This window comes from Astatotilapia calliptera, chromosome 15 (genome assembly GCF_900246225.1).
Source record: "Astatotilapia calliptera chromosome 15, fAstCal1.2, whole genome shotgun sequence".
Taxonomy (NCBI): Eukaryota; Metazoa; Chordata; class Actinopteri; order Cichliformes; family Cichlidae; genus Astatotilapia; species Astatotilapia calliptera.
Genome location: NC_039316.1, coordinates 28240009 through 28263042, shown reverse-complemented (window position 1 = coordinate 28263042; position 23034 = coordinate 28240009). Strand labels below are relative to the sequence as shown.

At 40.8% G+C, this 23034-nt stretch overlaps 1 protein-coding gene across 10 annotated transcripts in view; it reads left to right on the top strand.

The window, feature by feature from the left end:
• enah (ENAH actin regulator) overlaps nucleotides 1-23034 on the top strand; it is a 140174-nt gene that overhangs the window by 83174 nt on the left and 33966 nt on the right. For 9 of the 10 annotated variants that reach the window (XM_026194522.1, XM_026194521.1, XM_026194517.1 and 6 more), the window contains exon 4: nucleotides 21871-21943. In XM_026194522.1, the coding sequence (XP_026050307.1) occupies nucleotides 21871-21943 (73 nt within the window). Of the gene's footprint in view, nucleotides 1-8537; nucleotides 8762-21870; nucleotides 21944-23034 lie in introns of those variants that run through there. The other variant, XM_026194523.1, reaches the window with a different exon arrangement.

The following is a 23034-nucleotide window of genomic DNA, read 5'->3' as shown; positions in this document are numbered from 1 at the left end:
AGCAATCATCAGAAAATGGAAGACATACAAGACCACTGATAATCTCCCTCGATCTGGGGCTCCACGCAAGATCTGATCCCGTGGGGTCAAAATGATCATGAGAACGGTGAGCAAAGATCCCAGAACCACACGGGGGGACCTGGTGAATGACCTGCAGAGAGCTGGGACCAAAGTAACAAAGGTCACCATCAGTAACACACTACAACGGCAGGGAATCAAATCCCGCAGTGCCAGACGTGTTCCGCTGCTGAAGCCAGTGCATGTCCAGGCCCGTCTGAAGTTTGCCAGAGAGCACATGGATGATACAGCAGAGGATTGGGAGAATGTCATGTGGTCAGATGAAACCAAAGTAGAACTTTTTGGTATAAACTCAACTCGTCGTGTTTGGAGGAAGAAGAATACTGAGTTGCATTCCAAGAACACCATACCTACTGTGAAGCATGGGGGTGGAAACATCATGCTATGGGGCTGTTTTTCTGCCAAGGTGACAGGACGACTGATCCGTGTTAAGGACAGAATGAATGGGGCCATGTATCGTGAGATTTTGAGCCAAAACCACCTTCCATCAGTGAGAACTTTGAAGATGAAACGAGGCTGGGTCTTCCAACATGACAATGATCCAAAACACACGGCCCGGGCAACAAAGGAGTGGCTCCGTAAGAAGCATTTGAAAGTCCTGGAGTGGCCTAGCCAGTCTCCAGACCTCAACCCCATAGAAAATCTGTGGCGGGAGTTGAAAGTCCGTGTTGCTCGGCGACAGCCCCAAAACATCACTGCTCTCGAGAAGATCTGCATGGAGGACTGGGCCAAAATACCAGCTACTGTGTGTGCAAACCTGGTAAAGACCTATAGTAAACGTTTGACCTCTGTTATTGACAACAAAGGTTATGTTACAAAGTATTGAGTTGTATTTTTGTTATTGACCAAATACTTATTTTCCACCCTGATTTACAAATAAATTCTTTACAAATCCTACCATGTGGATTCATGGATTTTTTTTTTTTTTTTCACATTCTGTCTCTCACAGTTGAAGTGTACCTCTGGTGCAAATTACTGACCTCTGTCATCATTTTAGGTGGGGGAACTTGCACAATCGGTGGCTGACTAAATACTTTTTTGCCCCACTGTATATTATACAGCCTGTGCATGTCTGTGTCAGCCAAGTTGAGCAAGCAGCTTTCAACTCCCCACACTGGGGTTCAATATTTTTGTAACATAACAAATATAACATGTCAAGAGCCCACTCATTTACACTGCCAGTAGTTTGTTCATATTAATTCCGTTTCAGAGGTTTCATCCTCTGATTGTATTCATAACATGTTGAGCCTCCACTAAAACAGAGACCGCTGATGAATTTTATTTCTTTTGAGCATTCCAAAGGAGGGATGTTAACAAAGATGTTTGAAAAGAAGAACACTAGTTCAGAGCTTGTACCTGTACAGAGCACTGAGAGATTTCCACATATCTAATAATGTAGCATTAAACTCCAGCTCCTGCTGCATTTTTGGACCTGTGTTTACTGGAAGTAGAACCACTAACTTGTGCTTCTGCTCAACTCTGCAGGCAAGAGCAATTTTTGGATATGAAATGCTAAGAGGCACGAAGGGATTAATGCTTAAAAAAAAAAAGAAAAAAAAAAGGATTAAAAAACATGTGTCAACAATAAAAATGTTTTTTGAGTGAACAAAACATTTTTTTCCAGAAGCAACGATTAGAGTAAAACATCTTAATTTGTTGCGGGAAGTCAACATTTGAAACGTGAAAAAATAAAAAACAAACCCATTTGAAACGTGATTTTCATTTCAAGTTGAAAGCACAGCCAGGAGGTAATGCTAATGAGGTGGTTTATTTATTTATTTTTTAGCATTGCTGAGCTTGGTTAGCAGTTACTTCTCGCAAGAAATTCATTTATCAAACATTGAATATCGACCCCAGATCTGATCAAAACACAAACGGCCTCGTTCACTTCAAGAAACGCCCCATATTCACAGCACGCACATTCATGCTGAATCCAATTTCCAGCAAATAGTTGCAGGCTCAAACTTCCATGACCTTGGCTTTCTAAACACACACTCGCTCCACTGACTTCCTGCGTGTCTACGTTCGCGCATATGTAGGAAGGGATGGATATTTCCCTACTTTAGAAACATCCGTTGTATTAAAGCACCTCATTTTAATACAAAAAAGATGGTTTTAATTGCAGCTTGTTTGTATTTTTGCAATCCCAGCATCCAGATGCTACTCCATGCTCCCTCCCCTCTCCTTAAGCCATGCCTCTCATCACACTCTAATCCCATCCACTAATTAACCTGATAGAGATGCGCCTCATCAAGCTAATGGGGCTAAGACATGTGTGGTGTGTTTGCGTGAGAGAGAGACAGAACAGACTTTAGAGTGAGAGTGGAATGACATGAGGACACATTTTAACAGAGCTGAAGGGAATTGCCAGGATTTTGTCATCCCTAATACGACCAGAGGAAGGCTAAATGTGGACAGTTGTGTAGAACTGTGAGGGTCGTGTTTTGTTTTTCCTACAATAGGTGCTGGCATCCAAGCGTTTTAGGATAATAAAACGTGGCTCACGTGGCTCAAGAGTTGGGAGTTCGCCTTGTAATCGGAAGGTTGCTGGTTCGAGCCCCGGCTTGGACAGTCTCGGTTGTTGTGTCCTTGGGCAAGACACTTCACCTGTTGCCTACTGGTGGTGGTCAGAGGGCCCGGTGGCGCCAGTGTCCGGCAGCCTCGCCTCTGTCAGTGTGCCCCAGGGTGGCTGTGGCTACAATGTAGCTTGCTATCGCCAGCGTGTGAATGTGTGTGTGAATGGGTGGATGACTGGATATGTAAAGCGCTTTGGGGTCCTTAGGGACTAGTAAGGCGCTATATAAATACAGGCCATTTACCATTTACCAATAAAGTAGTGGATGTATCTTGATGGCTTTTTTTAATTAATTAATTTTTTTTTAGCTCTTCAATTTTACATTAACTGTTACATTAAAAAAAGTACTAATGCAGTGTCTCTGAGAGTTTAACCATGTTTTTTTTTATCTGTATTTTGCAGTCATATAGTGATTGTGTATATTCAGCGTGGTTGCTGCTTCCTTGAGAAATGCTCATTCAAACTATGAGTGACAGAAGTCATTAATCACAAGAAAGAAAATTAAAGACAAACACAGCTGGGCGAGTATATACTATAGTTATCTTGGGATTACCATTTTGAGTTTTAGAGTGAAACAACTACAGATGTGCAGAAATGTTGCTGTGATTTGTTTGTATAAGAAGCAGCTGGTGATGGTGTATAATGGTGATACTATTGAGAGGCTTCTGCTAGAATTTTCTGCTCCTGCTCGCTTCAAATACTGAAAGTTTTGATCCCCTAAAGTGTCTTATGGTGCTGTAGTATGTCTAAAACTTAGAAATCTATTTCAATGCAGTTTAGAAAAAAAACTGTGATTAAAATCATAATACTGTGTTACACCGGATCAAAAAACTTTAAGTTGGATGTGCAAGCATGCTAATTTACAGTATCACTATAATGAAGCTCAGACCAAACTGTGGTCTATAAAAATATAATCTTTGTTTTCTTGTCAGGTTGTATACACATTAGTTTTAAATGCACTTGAATCACCTTAAATCGTATCACAAAGCTGGAATGTTAGCCGGACCATTTAAGTGAAGCAAGATGGCTGAAACTAACTAGACTTCTCTGCTGTGTATTTTACCCCCACAAGAGCCTTATGAGAAAACGGCACAGCCAAAGACTTCAGCCTCCAGCGTTTTCCTTTGCTGCTTGCTTTATTCTCTAACATTTTAATTTTTCCTTCACTCGCCTGATTTCCTCTCTGCTCCCTCTGTCTTTCTCATTCTTCTCACATTGCCCCCCCCCCTCTGTGGTGCAGTCAGCTCCGTACAGAAGCCAGAGGGTTTCCTCTTTCACCCCACTGTTTTGCTACTGTATTTCTGTCGTGACAGCTGCACTCAGTGGCGCCTATTCCAGCCACATTTACCCGTGGACCTGACAGCCCCCTGCGACACATAGGGTTTGCCCTCCGTCACTCACTCAGTGGGTGGATGGGCCCTGCCCTCAGAGTGGGATCACTGATATTACCATGTGCATGGCAGTCATACAGTGGAAGCTTTTAACCATTTTAATAATTGTTCTAAATCGCTTTTCTTTGATGTGGTGTACAGTATGTGACATACCATGACCACTTTAATAAACAAAGACAAAAAGAACATTTAAAGAATTTAAAATTTTGACTTGCTTTGCAGCTCAAATATAAAGTTCAGCAGAATTATAACTAGCTGTCTAACCTTTTACCTAAAGTGCTTCACAGTATGGTGGAAACATGTGACCTGATCCTCTACAGGAACTACTGAGTAATCAGTGGAGATGTAAATCGTATGGCGCGGCCTTGGCCAGTGAGCACACTTAATTGGAACAAGACAAGCAGCAGGATGAGCATAGTCACTGAAGCTAGCTTTTCCAGTCAGACTAATTTGCACAGCTGCTTTTGCTCTCGTGTTTTAGTCAGGACCCGTTCAGTCAAAAGAAGGCTGTTATTTCCATCTGCAGTAGTGACACTGCAGCAGAGATGTCTCTGGTTTAGTTAGGTTGCAAAGTGGCTTGCAGTAGCTGTAACTGCGGGCAGGCTGCGTGGGGTTAAAGAACCTAACACTCTATTTGAGGTGTAGAAGGGTATCAGCTGAGCCGCCAGGTAAACTCTTGTGATCTCAACTGCCGTTTACCCAAACAAATTATCGCTGGGCTCAATTTTTGTTTCACGTAAACAAGACTAAAAATTATTCCAACTGATACTTTAATACTTATGATACAAGTTAGGGTGGATGGAACTGAACTTTAGTCCAGACATATTAGTTTTTTACTTGCATTTAAACTTTGTGTCTCCTTTGCTGCCACCGAGTGCAATCTGACAAGAGCAGAAAGCAAAAACCACTGAATATTCCAACAAATAGTGCAGCAGACTGTGTATGCAAAGGTAATGAGGACCAAATCATGTTATATGGCACAGATACTTAGTTCGTTACTACTTCCATGAGGCATTTGCTAAAGGACCATCTCGTTCTTCTTGGTGCTGCTAGTTTATTTATTTATTTTTCTTCAGATTGAACTTTTTTCATTCTGGCTCTTAGAAGTTACAGTTGTCCAGCATCACTGCTGATACAGAGATCAACTGACAAGCCAGGATTGTTGGAACAGCATGCCATAAGCACGATCTAAAATACTCCTGTTGAGAAGGCAGGCAGATTAAACACTAGTCGTTTCAGTTCAATACACAAGTTCTATCACATGACACCAGTTTTATCTCCATCACTTTGAGTCCTAGGAACAAAGAGAATAGCTAATTTGGATACTTTTTTGTTTTTGTTTTTTTTAGATGTACTGAATAAAAGATGGGTTCATAACCTGAGAGTGCTTCTAAAGAAAATGTATCTAAGTGTACAAAAACTTTAGCAAGAAGCCAGAAATATAGAACATATGAATTGATGATGGGACAACATCATATTACAAGTGCCTCGATTTAGCTATAGCAAGGATTCATGCATTAAACCCTAGATAAATCAGCCCTGACAGTGGATTAAAGTATCTTGGCACATGTGGAAACCATGTGAGGATGACCTCTGCCCTCCATGACTTCACTGATTTATTTCCTTTCCCCTGAGAACCCTCCACAGTGTTTCTAATGAAGAGATGCTCTACAATTGCAGCCCATGCTCAATATTATCAGAGATAGAACTGATTTCCTCCTCCCATAAATGCTTCTCCGGATCAGGACATGCTTTGATGTATGTCTTTGAAGTCGAGCTTGACCCGCATAGCCAGAGAAGATTACGATTTCAGCTGTTTCGGAGGATTAAGAGAGAGGAAGGAAATCAGTTTATACGTTGTTGCTGTTTGGCCAACAAAGCTGCCCAATAGCATCACACTTTTAGTTATTTAAGGATTCCCACACATGCAGGTGAGTGAATTATGTGATGTGTGTTTTTATCTGAGGCTAGGAATGTGTGAGTGAGAGATTGAACAAAGCACAGAATAGTTTCCGAGTGAGGGAAGAGAATGGATATGGTTCACTGCTGCCATGTGGAAAATGTGCGTGTCTACAAGCACTTAAAATAAAGGCAAACACTCATCACTTTGATGATGGGTTGTATACAGTAGGCATGCGCATTTACTGCGGGTGACCTCTGCAAACACCGCACACTCGACTCTGTCGCCGTCTTACGTCACTGAAACCAGCTCGTCACCTCACTGCTGGATATTGACTTGGACCAGCTTCTGTTCTAAAAGTGAGCTCACATGTGGATAAGTGAGGGCGCAGACAGCCCACACATAGTTTATCTGTTATTCCTTTTCTCCTAAAAAGGCCAAAGCAGGGTGGGAAGGAAGGCCAGGATCAGGAGAGGGAGGGATGGGTCACAGACTTGCCAGCCGTGTGTTGTGGTCTGGCTGGTAATCCGCTTCTGTCAGGTCTGAGCAGAGAATTGCAGACTTAAAGGTGGACATGAGGTCATAGGTTGATGCATGCATCCTTTTTTTTTTCCTTTTTTAAATATAGCCTTCTTGAATAAAGGGTTAGAAAAACAGCATTGTCACATCCTGACTTGCGTGTCACCAACTCACTGCTTCGAAAAGCGACCAGCATTAGACCTGTCTGTGCTTTTCCTGCACAAACGTCGCTAGGATGTTGATGCCAGAGGTCAGAGGAGAATGGCCAGACTGTTTTGATAGGAGGGCAACAACAACTCAAATAACCATTGTTAAACTCCAAAATAGTATCTCTGAATGCCCAGCATGTTGAATCTGATGGGTGACAGCAGCAGAAGACCACACCGCATGCCACGCTTGTCAGCTACAGGAAGGGAGGCAACTATTCACCCAAATCACTTGCCACCTTTGAGGTGTGATGGATCAGGAGATGATGACATAGATGTGCAGCTGACAAACAATTGTGGGACTCATGTCATGTCAGTATGGACCAGTCTGACACTCCAATTTAGGTTTTTACAGTTGTAATATTTTTAGTTGGTCAGTCATATCTCCTGAAAATACCAACATGTATAAAAAAAACAAACCCATCTATATCTGTATAAGTGTCTCAGGGTCTTGTTCGCGAGTGACGGGAGAAGGGAGCAGGAGATCAACAGACTGATCGGTGCTGTGGCTGCAGTGATGCAGACGCTGTACCGGTCTGTCGTAGTGAAGAGAGAGGTTCATCTGTGTGTGTACTTCGTCTTCCTGTCAGTCATCAGTTCATTTACATTTTTTTTCTTCCCAAAGCCTGGTGTTGCCTTCTTCTGTGGATCCTGGAAATCTGTATGATAAAGCACTACTTACTGGTTTGAATTTCAATTTTCGTAGTTGTTGTGTTTGCTGTCAGTCCATTAAATACTGACTGGTATGCAGCTGATTAAATATGACAAACTGTCACATTGTTTTTCAGCTGTCCTTCCTGTCTTCAAAAGGACTTGTTTTTAATTCTTTTATTTAGGATTATTGACCACTCAAAGCACTTGGCACACACAGACATTATTACAACACTCTGTTGTCATTTATATGTATTTTTGACTCTCTGTCAGCTGCCAGTTGACCTCTGACCTTATGACTAGTCATATGCTTCCAACATTGCCTCTTTTAATGGAAGCATGTTTACACCTTAATTGGGGAAAACCCTGATTTGACACATCCAGTTGCTAACACCTCTGTGTGACTTTGCAGCTTGATTGCTGATGTTAGTTTAGTTTAGTGTCAGGTTTAGTGAAGCCAGATAAAGAAAACATATCTGGGATATGTTCACTGTACAGACGCTGTTCTTCCCCTTTTTGTTTATCCTCTGACTTCTTTTCCTCTATTTTCAAAACTTAAGGCTTAACTTTGAACTCTGTGCATATCTTCTTTTTGTATTAGAGCATGGATTTTACTTCTACCTTCCTAAAGCTTCTGCCCCTGGCTTGTTCTTTTAATGGAGCATTACCTTGAGTAAATGTACATTCACCAAATGGAGGAGAGAAAAGCTAGCAGTTAGGCAGTTAAAGCGTTCATGCAGGCTTGCCAGTAGAGTTGTATTCTCTGCTCTTTTTGTCTGGGTAGCCACAGTTGGAGTTGGCAAAAGCTTGTCTCCACAGAGATGTGTGAAAAGTTGCTAAGTGCGGCTCATCAATTTATTTTGAGTCCTCACTGTTCCTGCCAGCAGTATAGAGCATGTGGCTCTGGATGTTGTGAAACCTTTGTTGCAGAGGAGGGGGTGAAACCTGAGAGCTGGAGGTGAAGAGAAAGGCACATTTCATCCCTCATCTCATAGAAACAGCCTGTATGTCCCTGGACCACCGGGAGGGGGGGGGGGTTGCAGGTCACGGATGAGTGAGAGCAATGCGTAAACATTTTGGGGTCCGGCACTCCCCCCAGCAACTGTCCACCACACCAGTCTGGCATGTGTTTTTCTTGTTTTAACATGACAGCGTGTGATCACGCTTGCATCAGAAGCCCCCCCCCCCCCCCCCCCTCCCCCTCTATTTCTCGATGAGCTCATGGTCTCTGGCATCAAACGCGAGTTTGCAGACGACTGCACAGCTGGACTAGAGAGACCGAGGCAAAAGGAAAGTTGTGTGCAACAGGACAGAGTAAGTGACAGAGTTTAAAAAGAGAAATACATTGCAGAAGTATCCGCAGACATGCCGGCCGCAGCAAGAGTTCACAGATTCCCCCAGGAGCAGCAGAAGATCAGCCGCGCTCAAATCATCCTCAGGAGTGAGTAGTCAGCCTGGCAGAAGTGTTGAACCGGAGCACCTATCTGCTTGGCTGTTTTATGTTGTCTTGCGTGTCTCTGTTTGGTCTTTAGATTATGCATGATGAGGCAAAATCGTTTGTATTTTTGTAAAACTACAAACGATTTTTTTTTTATTAATAAAAGAAATTTTAAAAATTAATTTTGAGCTGTTTATCAAGATTAAAAAACAACAGACAAACACTCTGTTTGCTGTTGTTTTAAAGAAGCTGCAAATACTGCTTATATTTCATATGCTTTTTAATAGAACACCTGTTATGGGCACAAAGATTTATCCATCAGTAAACCATCATGTCATTACTGTCGTCGAGTTAAATGAACAGTCAAACATGAATATATTCCACTGCCGCCTTCTCAGCGTGTCTAAGCATTTTGTCCCATGAGTCTCAGACACATGTCAGTCGGAAGTGAGGACTCTGCAGAAACCTGATTGGCTGCAGAGCTCTCCTGTAATTTCATTGGTTAAGCTGTGCTCTAGTTGTCGTGTAGCAACAGTGTCAAAAGGCTGGAGGGAAGATTGACCATAGTTGCCATGGTCTCATGATCTTTGAAAGAGAAACAAGTTTAATTGTACATGTGAGCCACAGCACAAGTCCTCCTTTGTGTTTGCCAGCTGGGTGTGATATATGTAATGATTTGTTTGACAGGCCGTCCAAGCATAAAAACACAGCTATGAGTACGGAAATACCAAAAAGCCCACTGACCGGCTTCCAGAGTACAGAGTGCGAAGCCAACTAACCTAAGACGACTCTGAACAAATGTTACACGGGATATTTCATGCTCCTCTTCAGCTCCATATTTTCATTTGTTCACTTTGTTATAGCAGCTTCGCATTTGCAACCCCCTTAATCATCCACTGTCTGAAATGAGCTATTTTAGTTCCCTTCCTGTTCCCTCACTCAAGTTGGTGGTACTTAAGTGCTCACAGCCCTTTTCCCCATTTTCCTAGTTTACTATAAAACTGGACTTCTTTTTTCAACAGTACTTGCCTCTTCATTTTTCAGATTTAGAAGCTACAGCCATTTTTTTTTTTTAATTCTAAGGTTGGGAAATCTGGTTTAAAAAAAAGAAAAAAAAAAGAAAAAAAAGAATTACCATAAACGGAGGCATGCTAATATGGAATCCTTGCAATTTTACTATACTGGCTGAATATTACTGTGTAAAACTTTGTAATAGTTTCTAATTATCACTACAATAAATATTATGATAGTTTGGGAAACCAGTTAGTATTGGCCTTTAAGCAGGAAGAAACATTGCTTACTTTATCTAGAATATAGACCAGTACTTAGAATATGCAGCTTTAAGGCATGTATTCTTTTGGGTACAGGCCCAACTCAGTGGAAACATCATAATGAATCTAGAAAACCCTCACCGAAACCAAATCTTGCTCAACTTTGCCAAAACTCACGAGGAAGTAAACAAAACACTTGAGTTAAAAAGCCAAACAACCACGCTGTAATTATGGCTGTCATCATTTTTCAGCTCAGATGGTCAAAACATCCTCAGACACCACAAGACTTGAGTCACACTAATAAGTTTCCATCTTTTGGTCTCTGGTTAATGGCCAGTTATATGGTGTGTGCCAAATTTCCTGCTCATCATTGCATTCCCACAAAGTCATATGTGCTTTAATCTTATAGCATGGAATGCAAAGATTCATTGCGTCAAGCGAATCTGTGTCATTCAGCTGTTACTCATTAATCATGTGCTAAATACAATTTGTGTGAATCTGTAGGAGCTGGGAGGGTATCAGCAGAGTGGTAGTATAATTAAAGGATCTCCACTGCTGTCTTGTCTTTAAACCTTTCTTAGATTCAAATAGCAAAAATTAGACCAAAAAATGCAAACTTTGTTGCGGTGTCCCAACTCCAAGTCATGGAAAAGAAACTCGACGTTCCTGCACACATAAGATGTCGCAGACTGGAGGAATGCTCTGACATGATGAAATATCGAATTTAAAAAAAAGAAAAAGAAGATAGATAATAGGTCTTATTATTTACCCACAGAATGCTCTCTTCTCTCAGTCTAAAATAATCTGCTGCCATTTCTTGTCATTTAATGCTGACAAAATGAGCCTTTCGGCACTTTTTGAGCACTCACTGCCAGTTCTGAATGATCGGAGACTCATTTTACCGGAGAAGCTGATGAAGCAGTTTTATGTACAGCTGCCCCCTCTTGTGCTGCATTCCTCATCCCCACTTAGGCTTATCTCTAATTTCTGTTTTGTTTTGTTTTTTCTTCGTTCTCTAATTCAAGTTTTCACAGTGAAGACTGTGGGGGGGAGGTGACTGAACACTCCATGTGACTACAGCTACTTTGTTGCTGTCTGGTAGTGTTTTCCTCTCACATTCTTGTCCAAACTGATCCATCCTTGTTGCTGCTGCTGCTGCTGCTACCATTAGCCTGTCGAGCTATAATGAGTCATTCAGTAATATATAATTCATGACAGTATTGGTTTTGTGTGTGTGAAAGATTCTCGTGGGTAAGGTAGAGGGAGCAGCTTTACAGGAACACCCAAGCCAGCCCTGTTTTCTGCCTTTATCTGTGTGTGGAACTCATTCTGTCCTTGGATCAGGACCATTGGGTTCCATCCTGCTGTAGATGGGCCATTGCATTACATCCAAACAGGTTGGCACAAACAGTTTGGCTCTACATGCGAGTCTGCAACCAACAAATTAGTTACATTTAATTAACATTTAGAGGGAAGTGATTGACCAGTTAATAATTTCTTATGTGATCCAGTTGTTGAATTGATCATCTGGTCCCCTCTAAGTCAAACCCCCTGCTTTCCCCTAGTTCCAAGTGTTTACCATAACCCTCGATTCTGCAGGTTGCCGGGCAGATCTGAAACTATATTAAGTACATGTTTGTAGGTTGTGTCACACTGACAGATGATCCCTGTCGTTTGACATGGATTCAGAATCATCCCTGCCCTGTCACTCAGATATTCTGACAGAGCACTGGGTTGGAATTGGATTTCCAGCAGTCATTCAAGGGGTGGTGATTGAAATGTGTAGCTGAGCAGAGGTATAGATATCATTACCCTACTGCCCCTCTAGACATTGTGACTCCCACGAGCCCCAAAATAATCCTTTGACACATTGAGTGAGTCGGAGATACAGAAACAGATGGAGACGGCTCAGCTCAGCCTGGACCCGCAGCTACTTAAATCTCCTGCACGTCTGTCTGTAACAGGATTTGTCGCTAATTAACATAATAATTAATGTACTCTCTCTGATTGAGTCAGAGGTCCTGTAATGATGCAAATTCTGTGTGAATCTAACTCCTAACACCTGTCTTTTTAAGTTGTTTTTCTGATTTAAGGAGTAACAGCTTTTAAGCTTGACCTTGAACAGCATGGTAAAAAATGAAATCAAGAAGAAATTCACAAATTCAGATTTTAATTTGTCAATGATTTAACAGGGGTTTCCAGAGGCCCAAGTTCTTTTAAATTTGGACACATAAAAAGAACACGTTAAATCTTTAAAATCTTTTAAAACGGCAGCAACGGAACATCTGGATCAGCCATTTTCAAAGAAGAGATTTCACTCTGGTGTCTTCGCTTTGCAAAGAGAGAAGGCTTTTGAATCCCAGTAACCAATAGCTTGAAAGTCACTGCTTTTGATGGTGGAGTGCATCTATGAGCTTTTAAGTTCCTGCTTAGTGTAATGTCAGCCATCCAATCAGGTCATGGCAAGGTTGCTTTAAATTAATGAAGTAATGGATGAGGTTAACAGAGGTAAGGGATTGGACAGGCAGCGGCAGAGCAATTGATGAGGAAAGCTGGAAGCCACGCAGAGAATTTAAAGGTTTATGTGCCAGATGAGCCATTTACTTGGCTATCTAATATAATGGTTATTGATGGAGAACCATTTCACCTTCCTTTCCCGAAGACACAGACTTCAGCAGGAAGCACGAGATTGAGGCGGACGGCACATTCCCGGCTCTGTCACAAATACTTAGTTTTCTAGTAACTCTCTCAATCCTGCCTGCATTTGGCCAGTAGGAGAACTGCAGACACCCGCAGAACAAACTGGAGATAAAAAAAAAAAAAAAAAGGATGTAATGACTAGACAGATATTCAAGATATTGTTGAAGCACCTTACACCTGCATCCTTTCATGATGGCCAGAAGACACAATGCTTCACTCAGCATACGTATTTGGCTACACAGTTGGACTCAAACGCAGTTCAGTAAACTGTTATTGTTCTATGGGTGGTAAACAGAATTAAGCAAATGCAATGGAAGCGATTTTATGGAGTTAGTTCAATGCTCTGAGCTGGTAAATATGACCAAAATCTGATTTGATTAGAATAATGTACTTCTGTAGATCGGCCGTGTTCTCTCTTACTGCATGGGCTATAGATGCGGCCACTTTACCCGACAACAGACCTTGGAGGATGACATCATGATCTATATGACGCTGTGAGCTTTAGGTGTGTAAAAAGTTGTCCCTGTAATCCTGCTGTCTGAGCTTTGTGCCAGACAGTCTAAATCAAGCTGGCTGTGGACATTTGTCTTACATGTTACCTTTGACTGTGTGAAGGCAGTTTCAATTTCGAATTTCATTCGGTTTTCCAGGGCAGCATGTCTCTGACTGTATCTTAACACGCTGTTGGCTTTGGTTCTCCCTGTAGCCATGTGTGCTAAAAAATGTAGGACCTCGTGACACCGTAAGGCTCTGTGGATCAAAGTGTGTACCAAAGCAGAAACTCGGAGCTTCATAGATTATTTATAACCCCGTGTGCTTTTTAGCATGTTGGTGCCTAAGGGTTTGACGGATGGACATGTTTATAGAGAAATGAAGTGAATAAATGCTTGTCCACTGCAGACACATACACTACAGAAATACCTTGACCTATTGGCAGTTGACAGTGTCAGCTCCTCACTTGTATAAACGGGATGGTTGCGAGGTTTGATGGCACCTTTTTTTCCCCCCCTTTACTTTTGTGTTTTGTGTCCAGATCATATCAGATAGCTCCGATAACTAATGCTAAGGTTGGGTTTTTAAAAAAAAAAAAGGTAATCACCATATTCATTTTTGATGAGACGTGGAGGATAGAACCAAAAAAGTTTAAGCTTGCTCAACCTGACTTTAAAAAAAAACAAAAAAACAACCCCCCCCCCCCCCCCACAAAAAAAAAAAAAAAAGTTTTTTTTTTCCTGCTTTTGTTTTTTTTTGTTTTAAATTGAGGTTTAATCAGCTGTTATTTGTTTGGTCAATAAAATGAAGTATATTCTATAAATTATAAATGATTTATAAAACATCGGAAAGGACTGAAATATTGCTGTTTAATTCCTGTGAGCTCAAAAATAATATCGTTACCATGTCATTGATTCAAAAAAATAATAAAATAGTTTGTTTCCAGTAATACATCACCTTGGTTTAGTACCAGCTTAATTGTAGACTTGTAGTCCATGCTGCACCCCCGTCCTGTGCAGACCCTGACATCCTCAGGTCAGACGGTTGTCAGACTAGCGTTGCATTTCCAGCAAGCAAAACAGCTGTTTTAATCTTGTTTGCACAATTTCTCATCCATCATTCTGAGATTTCTGCCTCCAACACAATGGAAGAAAATAGCAGACTTACCTGTCTTTCAGTTACCTTGGTTCATAGCAGGGATGCAGCCGTACTGATGCTTGGCTGATACTGTCGTTGGTAAATGATCATTAAATGGCATTCACCAATAGAACTGAAAACAGTATCTTTTTTTTCCTCAGACACAAAGTGTGTGAATAAATAGCAACAAAACATCATAAGCAAGTGCTTGGGGGGTAAATATTAATATCACTACTGACTAAGCCAAACTACTTTTAAACCTCGATGTTTCTGTCTACCCAGAACTTTAATATGTACATTTCTGATCTTTATTTTTATTATGGGCTAACAAAAAATCTTCTAGTATATTGAAAGTGGTGTTTGGATTGTATTCAGACTGATGTCTGGAGAACTGAGACTGATGTTTATTCTACTCCAGGCTCAGACAACAGGCTATAAATACTTTTGTTTATCGATTATAAATATTATTTGGATGGTCTTTAGGGCTTGAGTGTGAGCTCGGTGTCCAGGAATTACATGGAGTCACCCTCCCTAAACAGTCGAAGCAGATGGCTGCCCTTCCCTGAGCCTGGTTTTTTCCTGTTAAAACTGAGTTTTTCCTTCCCACTGTCGCCAGGTGCTTGCTCAAAGAGGTCTTTCTAATTGTTACACTTTTTTCTGTGGCTAGTCCGTTTGAGAATTTCACAGAAGAAAATCCACTCTGTCTGTAGGTCTAGACATTATATGGTGTTCTAACTTGGGTGAACTAAGCCTTTCTGTTTGATGCCATTTCTTGTCATCTGAATGAATAATTTAGGTATTCTACATTTATGTGAAACGACAAACCGTGGAGTTTCAGTCCCTCTACATCTCCATGCACATGCTGGTAATGATATTGAGAGCAGCAGCATGTGTCCTTCTCTGTATCCAGTGCATAAATAATAGATTAGATCCAGGAAGTACAAACCGGTGGACCAACCCATCAGGTAGGGAATCCATCGTACCACATTACGTACACAACACCCGGTCTATTTCTTTTCCTTTGGCCTCTTTATCTTCCTTTTATGTCCCATCAGTTTCTTTCTACTCACTCTGAATCTCCAGCAGTTTTGCTCTCTCTCACTCCCTCTTATGCTCATCCCTCCCTCCTACTTTATATCCCTCCCTCCCCTCTTCCTTTTGTTTCCATCAATTCTAATCTGTTGGAGAACTGGCACAAAGAGAAACCACACCCAGCATTCCAGCATCATTTTTAAAGTTGCACCGTCCGGATATTGGGATATCAGGACATCAGACTGCAGAGAATAAAGAACTTGTGCCACTGCTATTTTATTAAAAGGAGTCTTCTTTTGACGGAACTTTTGCTCGTAAGCATCAGTCTGCGTTAGAAACCTCCCTCACTGTGGGCACTGCACAGCTAAGGCACAAGGAATTGACAGAGGAAACTCTGGAGAGCCCGAGCTATGGTTTTATATGTGACGTCCCAGGACTGTACAAGAGGAGCTGGCAGCAGGGTGGTAGTGACTCTGAGGCCTGGCAACGGTTCAGACGGGGCCTCACACGGACTGTGGCGCTACGTTTGCTGCCAGAGGAGGCCCACAATGACGCTGCCCTCATGTAGGTATACAGGAGTGATGGCCGTCAGTGGCTACTGTACTTGTGTGTATCTGCAGGACATTTCAAGGTTGCTCAAGAAAAGTTACTTATCAGATTTGTGAGTGGATGGCAATTATAGATTTTCTGTTATCTCCTATAAACTATTATCTCCCTTGTACTCCTGCTGAGATGACACATTGCCAATACTCTTGTTTCCAAAAAAGTGTTTTAGACCTTGATGGTGATCTAATGATATACTGCTTTTTTTTGTTTTGTTTTTTTTGTTAAACCTCCTACTTGTCTTTGGCTTTACTTTTTTCTCTGCCTGTTTTCCCAGCCTTTCCCAAGTGCTGTTGTCTGGGGTCATTGGATCACTTCAGCTCTAAGGAGACGATCCATTTGACAAAAAGGGAGGCTGGCTGTGTTTTGAGAAAGCATTCCGAGCACCGGCAGGTTTGGCGTTTGCCTTCCTTGTGCTAAATAGTTAAATACTAAGATACAGTAATAAAAAGCTTGGTCTAATGAGAAAACGAGGCCTAAATGAGCGTCTGACCCGGTGATTTGATTTAAAGTCATCCCTCCTGAGCAGCTTTTGGGGCTGTTGCCCTGCTAGGCTGCTGTCTGAGTCTTGTCATTAGCACATAAGCTCTATTAGAGCAGACAGTAACACAATTACACCCACAGGCAGTGGAAGATGGAGACAAGGGACCATGTCAGCAGTTGCAGATATAGACTGCCTTCATTTGATAATATTTCAAGACTGGACTAGAAGGAAATCATCATGGTAATAAGATGAGATGATTTGGATCACAGTAGATGGATAGCTACATGCAGAGGTGGTAACAAAAAAAGTGCTCTGTATCAGTCTTGTTCAGATTTACTTTGTGCTGGGGATAATCAGTACACAATGTTGACGTTCAGGGATTAAAGTGTCTCTGAAGTGTTTCCTTTTTCCTTTTTTTTTTTAAGGCACTGTAGCTTTAAGAGCATTGTGTTTGTTATTTAAGTGCTAAGCTGCATCTATTTTCTGTGTTAGTTTTTGATATTCAGTTTTGGGATCCTGATGGTAACACACACAAACCATGTTAGCTTGTGCTAATCCTTTCCCCCTCTGTGATATTTATCAACAATCTAAGGACGCTCTGTGCTTTGTGCTTTTTACATAAATCAGAATCTGAAGTCACAGCTTAGCCACTCTTTATAACTCCTGTAGTTATTTTCTCAAATATAAAATCAGGTGTCTTCTAAGTTTTAGAATCAACATTAGGTATTTATTATCATGCCAGTTTTCAGCTGAGCCTATCCAGGCATGTTACCTCTGAACAAATGACTTCCTGTAGAAGCCTCTTTCATTCAGTACATGGCTGCCAGCTCTCAGACTATTGCATTTATTACACAAATAAACAGGAGGAAAAGTCAAAATTGCCTGCTTTGTTTTCCAACTGAAGCGCTCAAGTTCCATATTCTTGCTTCTTTTTTCTCCTTCTTCTTTTTACTGCAACAGCCACCATCAAAGAATGGATTACAGTTTTTAGCTAGTTTTATGGTAAATGGATGTATAAAGTTTGGTTAAAAAGTCCTTGTGTTTGCAGGTTTGCTAGCAGTCCTTCAGCTGTCTGTCTCTGCTCTGCATCTGTAAGGTTCTTGTATTTCTGTGTGTTTAGTCTTGTAATGGCGATTCTAAGTAATCCTCACAGAAACCTGCTCTCCAAAAATTAAGCACATGTTTTCGTCTTCATGTGTGATTTCAACAAATAAATATTTAGGAGTTGATCTGCATTTCTTGCTCAGGACTAGCAAACTCACATCTCTCATAAATACAGTGGTCCCTCTCTTTGATGCGGTTCACCTTTCGCAGCCTTGCTGTTTTGTGGATATTTTTTTTGATATTTTCCATGGGGTTTGTTTTTTTTTGTACACAAGGTACTGTAGCCCCAGTGCATCCATCTAGGTCTGCGTGAATACAGATCCATTTACCAGGGACTAAACTAGCAAAACATATCTGACTGATAAACTTGATAGTGAAGTTACTAATATAACTTCAGTTAGCCAATATAACAAATGGCTGCTGTTGTGATGGTGAATGGTTATGTGTCACTCTGTGTTAGCCTGTTTTAAATTCATGAATAAAAATGAGAGGTTCAAAAATTGGGGTGGTAGGGCGGTTAGCACTGTTGCCTCACAGCAAGAAAGTCCTGAGTTCAATTCCATCATCAGGCCAGGGCCTTTCTGTGTGGAGTTCGCATGTTCTCTCTGTGTTGGCGTGAATTCTCTCCAGGTACTCCGGCTTCCTCCCACAGTCCAAAGACATGCAGTTAGTGGGGTTAGATTAATTGGTAACTCTAAATTGCCCATAAGTGTAAATATGAGAGCGTATGATTGTCTGTGTCTATGTGTAGATGACAGGGTGTGGTAGCATTAGTTAGCTGAGCCGAGGTTAAAGGTTTCTTCTTTTTCTTTGGTAATAAACTGGCACCAGATAAATGCTAAAATCTTGGGGTGTCACCAAAACGTGTCACCATGCTAAGTTTTCTTTCAAACAAATAATTTTTAAATTGGAATCTACATATCTCATTTCTGAGTGCGTAAATAAAGACTAGACTCTCTATAATTTATCCAGCTATTGAAATCCTGTAGTAAAACCAGCGTTTCCTCACAAATATGAAAGCTAAATTGGAAGATTTAGAAATTTAAAAAATTCAAATGCCTAATGGAATTTAATGAAAAATAAAACTTTCTTTGCTTTATATAATCAACTTACAAAAAGGTAACAAAAACAGTGTCGTAAATATCAGATAACTTGGATGTAGGTGAATATATCAGTGTTACGTGTTGTGACAGTGCAGGGTTCAAACAAATAACTGAGTACATTTGTACTTCCAAAGCAAAGGGGTTCCCTGAAGGCAGCAGTTTTCCCCAGATAGACGCGGCTCTCCATCACAACACACAAACTGCACAGGAGCATCTCATGATAATTTGAACCAGAGCCCAAGGCATTGGCACATTCTGCACATTTCCCACATCCCATCCAGTTGAGCACCCCAAAGGATTTTATCCATGCCCACAGTCTTCCACTTGGGTGTTTGTGGCAATCCAAGCTTCTACTGCAACACCCTGAGGTGTCTTTGGGAGAACACTCACATAAAATTATGTGAATGATCTGAACTGCGTTCTGGGCCATCTCTTGCGGACAGCTTTTTTTTTCTTTTCTTTTTTTTTGCCTCCATTGTCTTTTTTGTGTTTTTTGCTTTCTGGAAAATGGAAAAAATGAATCAAGCTGAAGGGTCACAGTTTTGATTTAACGTCTTAAAATGGTCCAGAAGTGTTTAGTAGATGGCCTTGAAGGAGAGATCAGTCATATTTTAATCAAGTAGGTTTTTTGTTTTTTATGGTATGGACCTGTCCTCAAAACAAACAGCTAGTATTTACGACTGATAAATGAAGGCCTTAATGGCACCACGCTGACTCATACCTCCCCTTTTAACTCGATAATCTGTATTCCAAATATTTGGCTATTTCTGCTTGGATACTCTTTTGTCAAGTGGCCTTTTATGGTGACAGAAAATCCTTCACCATTTCTTGCAGATGACCTAAAAGTCTGAAATTGAACAAAAAATGCTGAGATAAGGCAAGTGGAAGAAAAGGAAGTAACATAAAGAGAGCTGTTGTTCCTGTGCTCTGATTGCTTTGACACAGACGTGGCAAACCTCGTATTCTCCCCTTGTGGGAAAAGTAGCTGCTGTCAATACCAATGGCAGTGTTAAGTAGAGGCAATGTGTGTGAGCACGTTGGTATTCAGATGCAGTCATGAGCCTGGTTGCAGCCCAGATTCAGCCCCTTTTATCTTTCTGTCTCGGTCTGTTGATACGGTCAGGACTTGGCTGAATACTAATTACACTCAAATCTGCTCCGTGCAGATCCAGAAGCTTCTCATTGCTGTGTGTGTTTTATGTACACAGCACCACTTTGGTCCTTCTGACTAATGCCCCTCTTTAGGTAAAAGTTAGCTCATTAGTGAGTGTAAAGTACACAGAGCTGTCAGTGTTTCACTCATGCAGGATTTGTTTTACCTTTTTTTTTAAAAAAAATTTTAATATTAAACAACAATTAAAAAATGTTCTATTTTCTACTCTCAGATCTGCATGAAGTCACAGAGAGGCCATCATTTGGCCATTTCAGGCACACAGCTATGGCTCTGGGCACAGAAGACCCACCTACTTCCCATTTATAAGGGGCAGCCAATCAGACAAAACCTGCTTGCAATTGCAGATGCTGCATATTGTGTTCACAGCTCCCTGCCTGTGGGGGATGCTGTTCATTTTCTTCTGCATTTTATTAATATTGAAGTTTTCGGTGGCCGACGGCCATTGGTGTTAGACTGGAGATGGGATCTAACAAGACCGGCTTGCTTATTCCAATCAGACCTTTTTCTGTGTTGTTGTTGTGTGAACAGATGTTTACTGTCTAGAAGAGCTAGATTACTCATTTTGTACAAATCATAAATATCTTCTTTGAAAAAAGCAGTCCTTGTAGTTATAAAGATTTAGCCTTTTTGGTTAATAGCTTTCTTTTCTCCTGTTTAGGTGCTGATGTTACCCCTCAAAAGATCAATAATAGTCAAACTGGTCCTTCCTTGCAGGAATCATATTTGTGATGCTCTACGTTTTCCCCCCAGCCGCGTCGTAATATGGTTGACCCATGGTGCTGCACTGATATTGAGTCATTTTAAAATTACCGCAGATCATTTCAAACTGCATTTGTAATGTAACACTTACAAGAATAAAAGCATGATAGGTCACTGTCAGACAGACTTGGCAGATTCTCAGAAAATTGTGTTTGTCTTCAGTTCGGCTCGCATGATTCTGACTAGTTCCTATTGCTTTGTCTGTATACAAAACACACAAACACACACTCTCACACACACCTGCTGTACCTGCTTGGTTATAAAAATGGCTGATAAAAGAGAAAAGTGGGTAATATGGTGGCGATTGTTCTCTGAATGACTGGAAACTTGTAGTATTTGTGGTACACACTAATATGGATACATGACGGTTTCTGTTCAGAAGGTTTTGAGCTTTTATAAAAATGACTGGATGTTCTAAATTCAGTGTTTCAAATGAAACAGGGCTAATTCTGTGATTTCCATCATCTACACTTTGAATTTACTTCATTGCAGAAACTCATATCATTGTTTATTACTTTTATTTTAAGCTTAAAGTACCTGTTATTTTTCACACTGCTCTTTATTGTGATGATGTTTCCTTTGGAAAAACAAACAAAAAAAACTAACTGGACACACTGAAAGCTCAAAGCCCCCCTGGGAGTCTGAGATGCATCTCAGTTAACAAAAGAAAGGGAGAACTGCTCTGCATCCAAATGTTCCTACAGGAAGAGGGTGGGGTGGTGGCATGACTTGAACCTGGAGTGTAGCAGATGTATGTGGAAGCACTGAGTGTTTGCGTGTTTGGATCAAATATGAAACGTGAGCGTGTTAAAGATTCCACAAAGCCTTTTGGTGCTAGTTTTGTTTTTTCTTCGTGGTGCTGCTTTTTCTCTTTCTTCTCTCAGACCTGGCGCTTCAGTCCAGCTCCGAGTATTTACCTCCCTTTCTTAGCAAATAACAAGTGTCTGCCAGAAATGGCTTTACAGGACATGAAGCCACCAGAGAGCTACAGAAGCCAGATAAACTGCAGATATTTTGCCAGATAATTTGGTTACTATGGCAACCAGGAGAATCTCCCTGCTTTCACTATGAACTGCTCTGAGCAGCTCTTTGCACAGGTTACCTTAAAAACCTTGTATTTTGATAGGTCAGAGGCTTTGACTGGAACAATGATCATGTGAGCTAAATGTCTAACAGTTGCCGTGTGTGTGTGTGTGCGTGTGTGTGTGTGTGTGTGTGTGTGTGTGTGTGTGTGTGTGTGTTGCCCTCTACAGGTCCTACGTTGCCCAGACAGGGCCCCCAGGTTCAGAATGGTCCCACACCAGAGGAGATGGACCTGCAGAGGAGGTAAGGACTACTTTTCATGCTTAAAGTCTGTCATAATGCAGGGTCCAACACTAAGTAATGCATTACATATCATGTATTGAAATAAGTAGTACATGATATTAATCGCTACCTGGCGAGTACTTCTTCACACTACTTGTTACATTACTTTTGTGTTACACTGTACCATGGCATGGAATATAATGGCACATAATTACCAGTAATGATATAAACCAGCGGTCCCCAACCCCGGTCCGTGAGTCGTTTGAAATTTATGATTTTTAGGGTTTTTATCATGATTTTTTTTTTTCGTTAACTCCCTTTTCCTGGGTCTTTTCTAGAGATGGCACGATACCACTTTTTTATGTCCGATACCGATACCGATATCATAAATTTGGATATCTGCCGATACCGATATGAATCCGATATAGTGTTTTTTAATCAACAAAGCTGTTTTTTAAATATCTTGCTGCATTTTGTATAAGTTCATACTCAAGTTTAAAACAACAACTACACTAAAGCTATTCTGTTATACCTGTATGCAAAAAAAAAAATTTCATAGTTCAGCAATACTGATCAAGCTAATAAACTTAAACCTACACCATCCTCCCTATTCTGGTATTTTAAAGAGTACTTAGCATAAATATTAAGCAACCTAACTAATAGGGTTCCAACTCCCAGCAACAACAAAAATAAATAAATAAAAAATAGGGAACCACCTCTCACGCTCCACCTCATGATGCTTAATCGACGTAATCAACCTTAATTTGATGCAGTGTGAAAAAAAATGCACAGAAATCAATTATTTTTCAAGAAATATTAAATAGATTCAACATCTTTCTTCAACAAAATTGCAGACTGCACAGATGGTACCTTCCCAAAGGAAAAAGTACTATAGCTTACTAGGGTATATACAGTATATATATATTAGACTTAATAGTCACTATATACAGTAATGGACTTCTATTCATTTTGCATCAAATTAAAACTTTGGGTGTCAGATAATTATTTATTAAAAGCTAGACATTTTAAATGAGAATAAGAAAGAAAAGTATGTCTTTGTGCCCCCTTTTCCCTGTTAATGCCCTATCGGCCCCCCTGGCTAAACTTTGCTA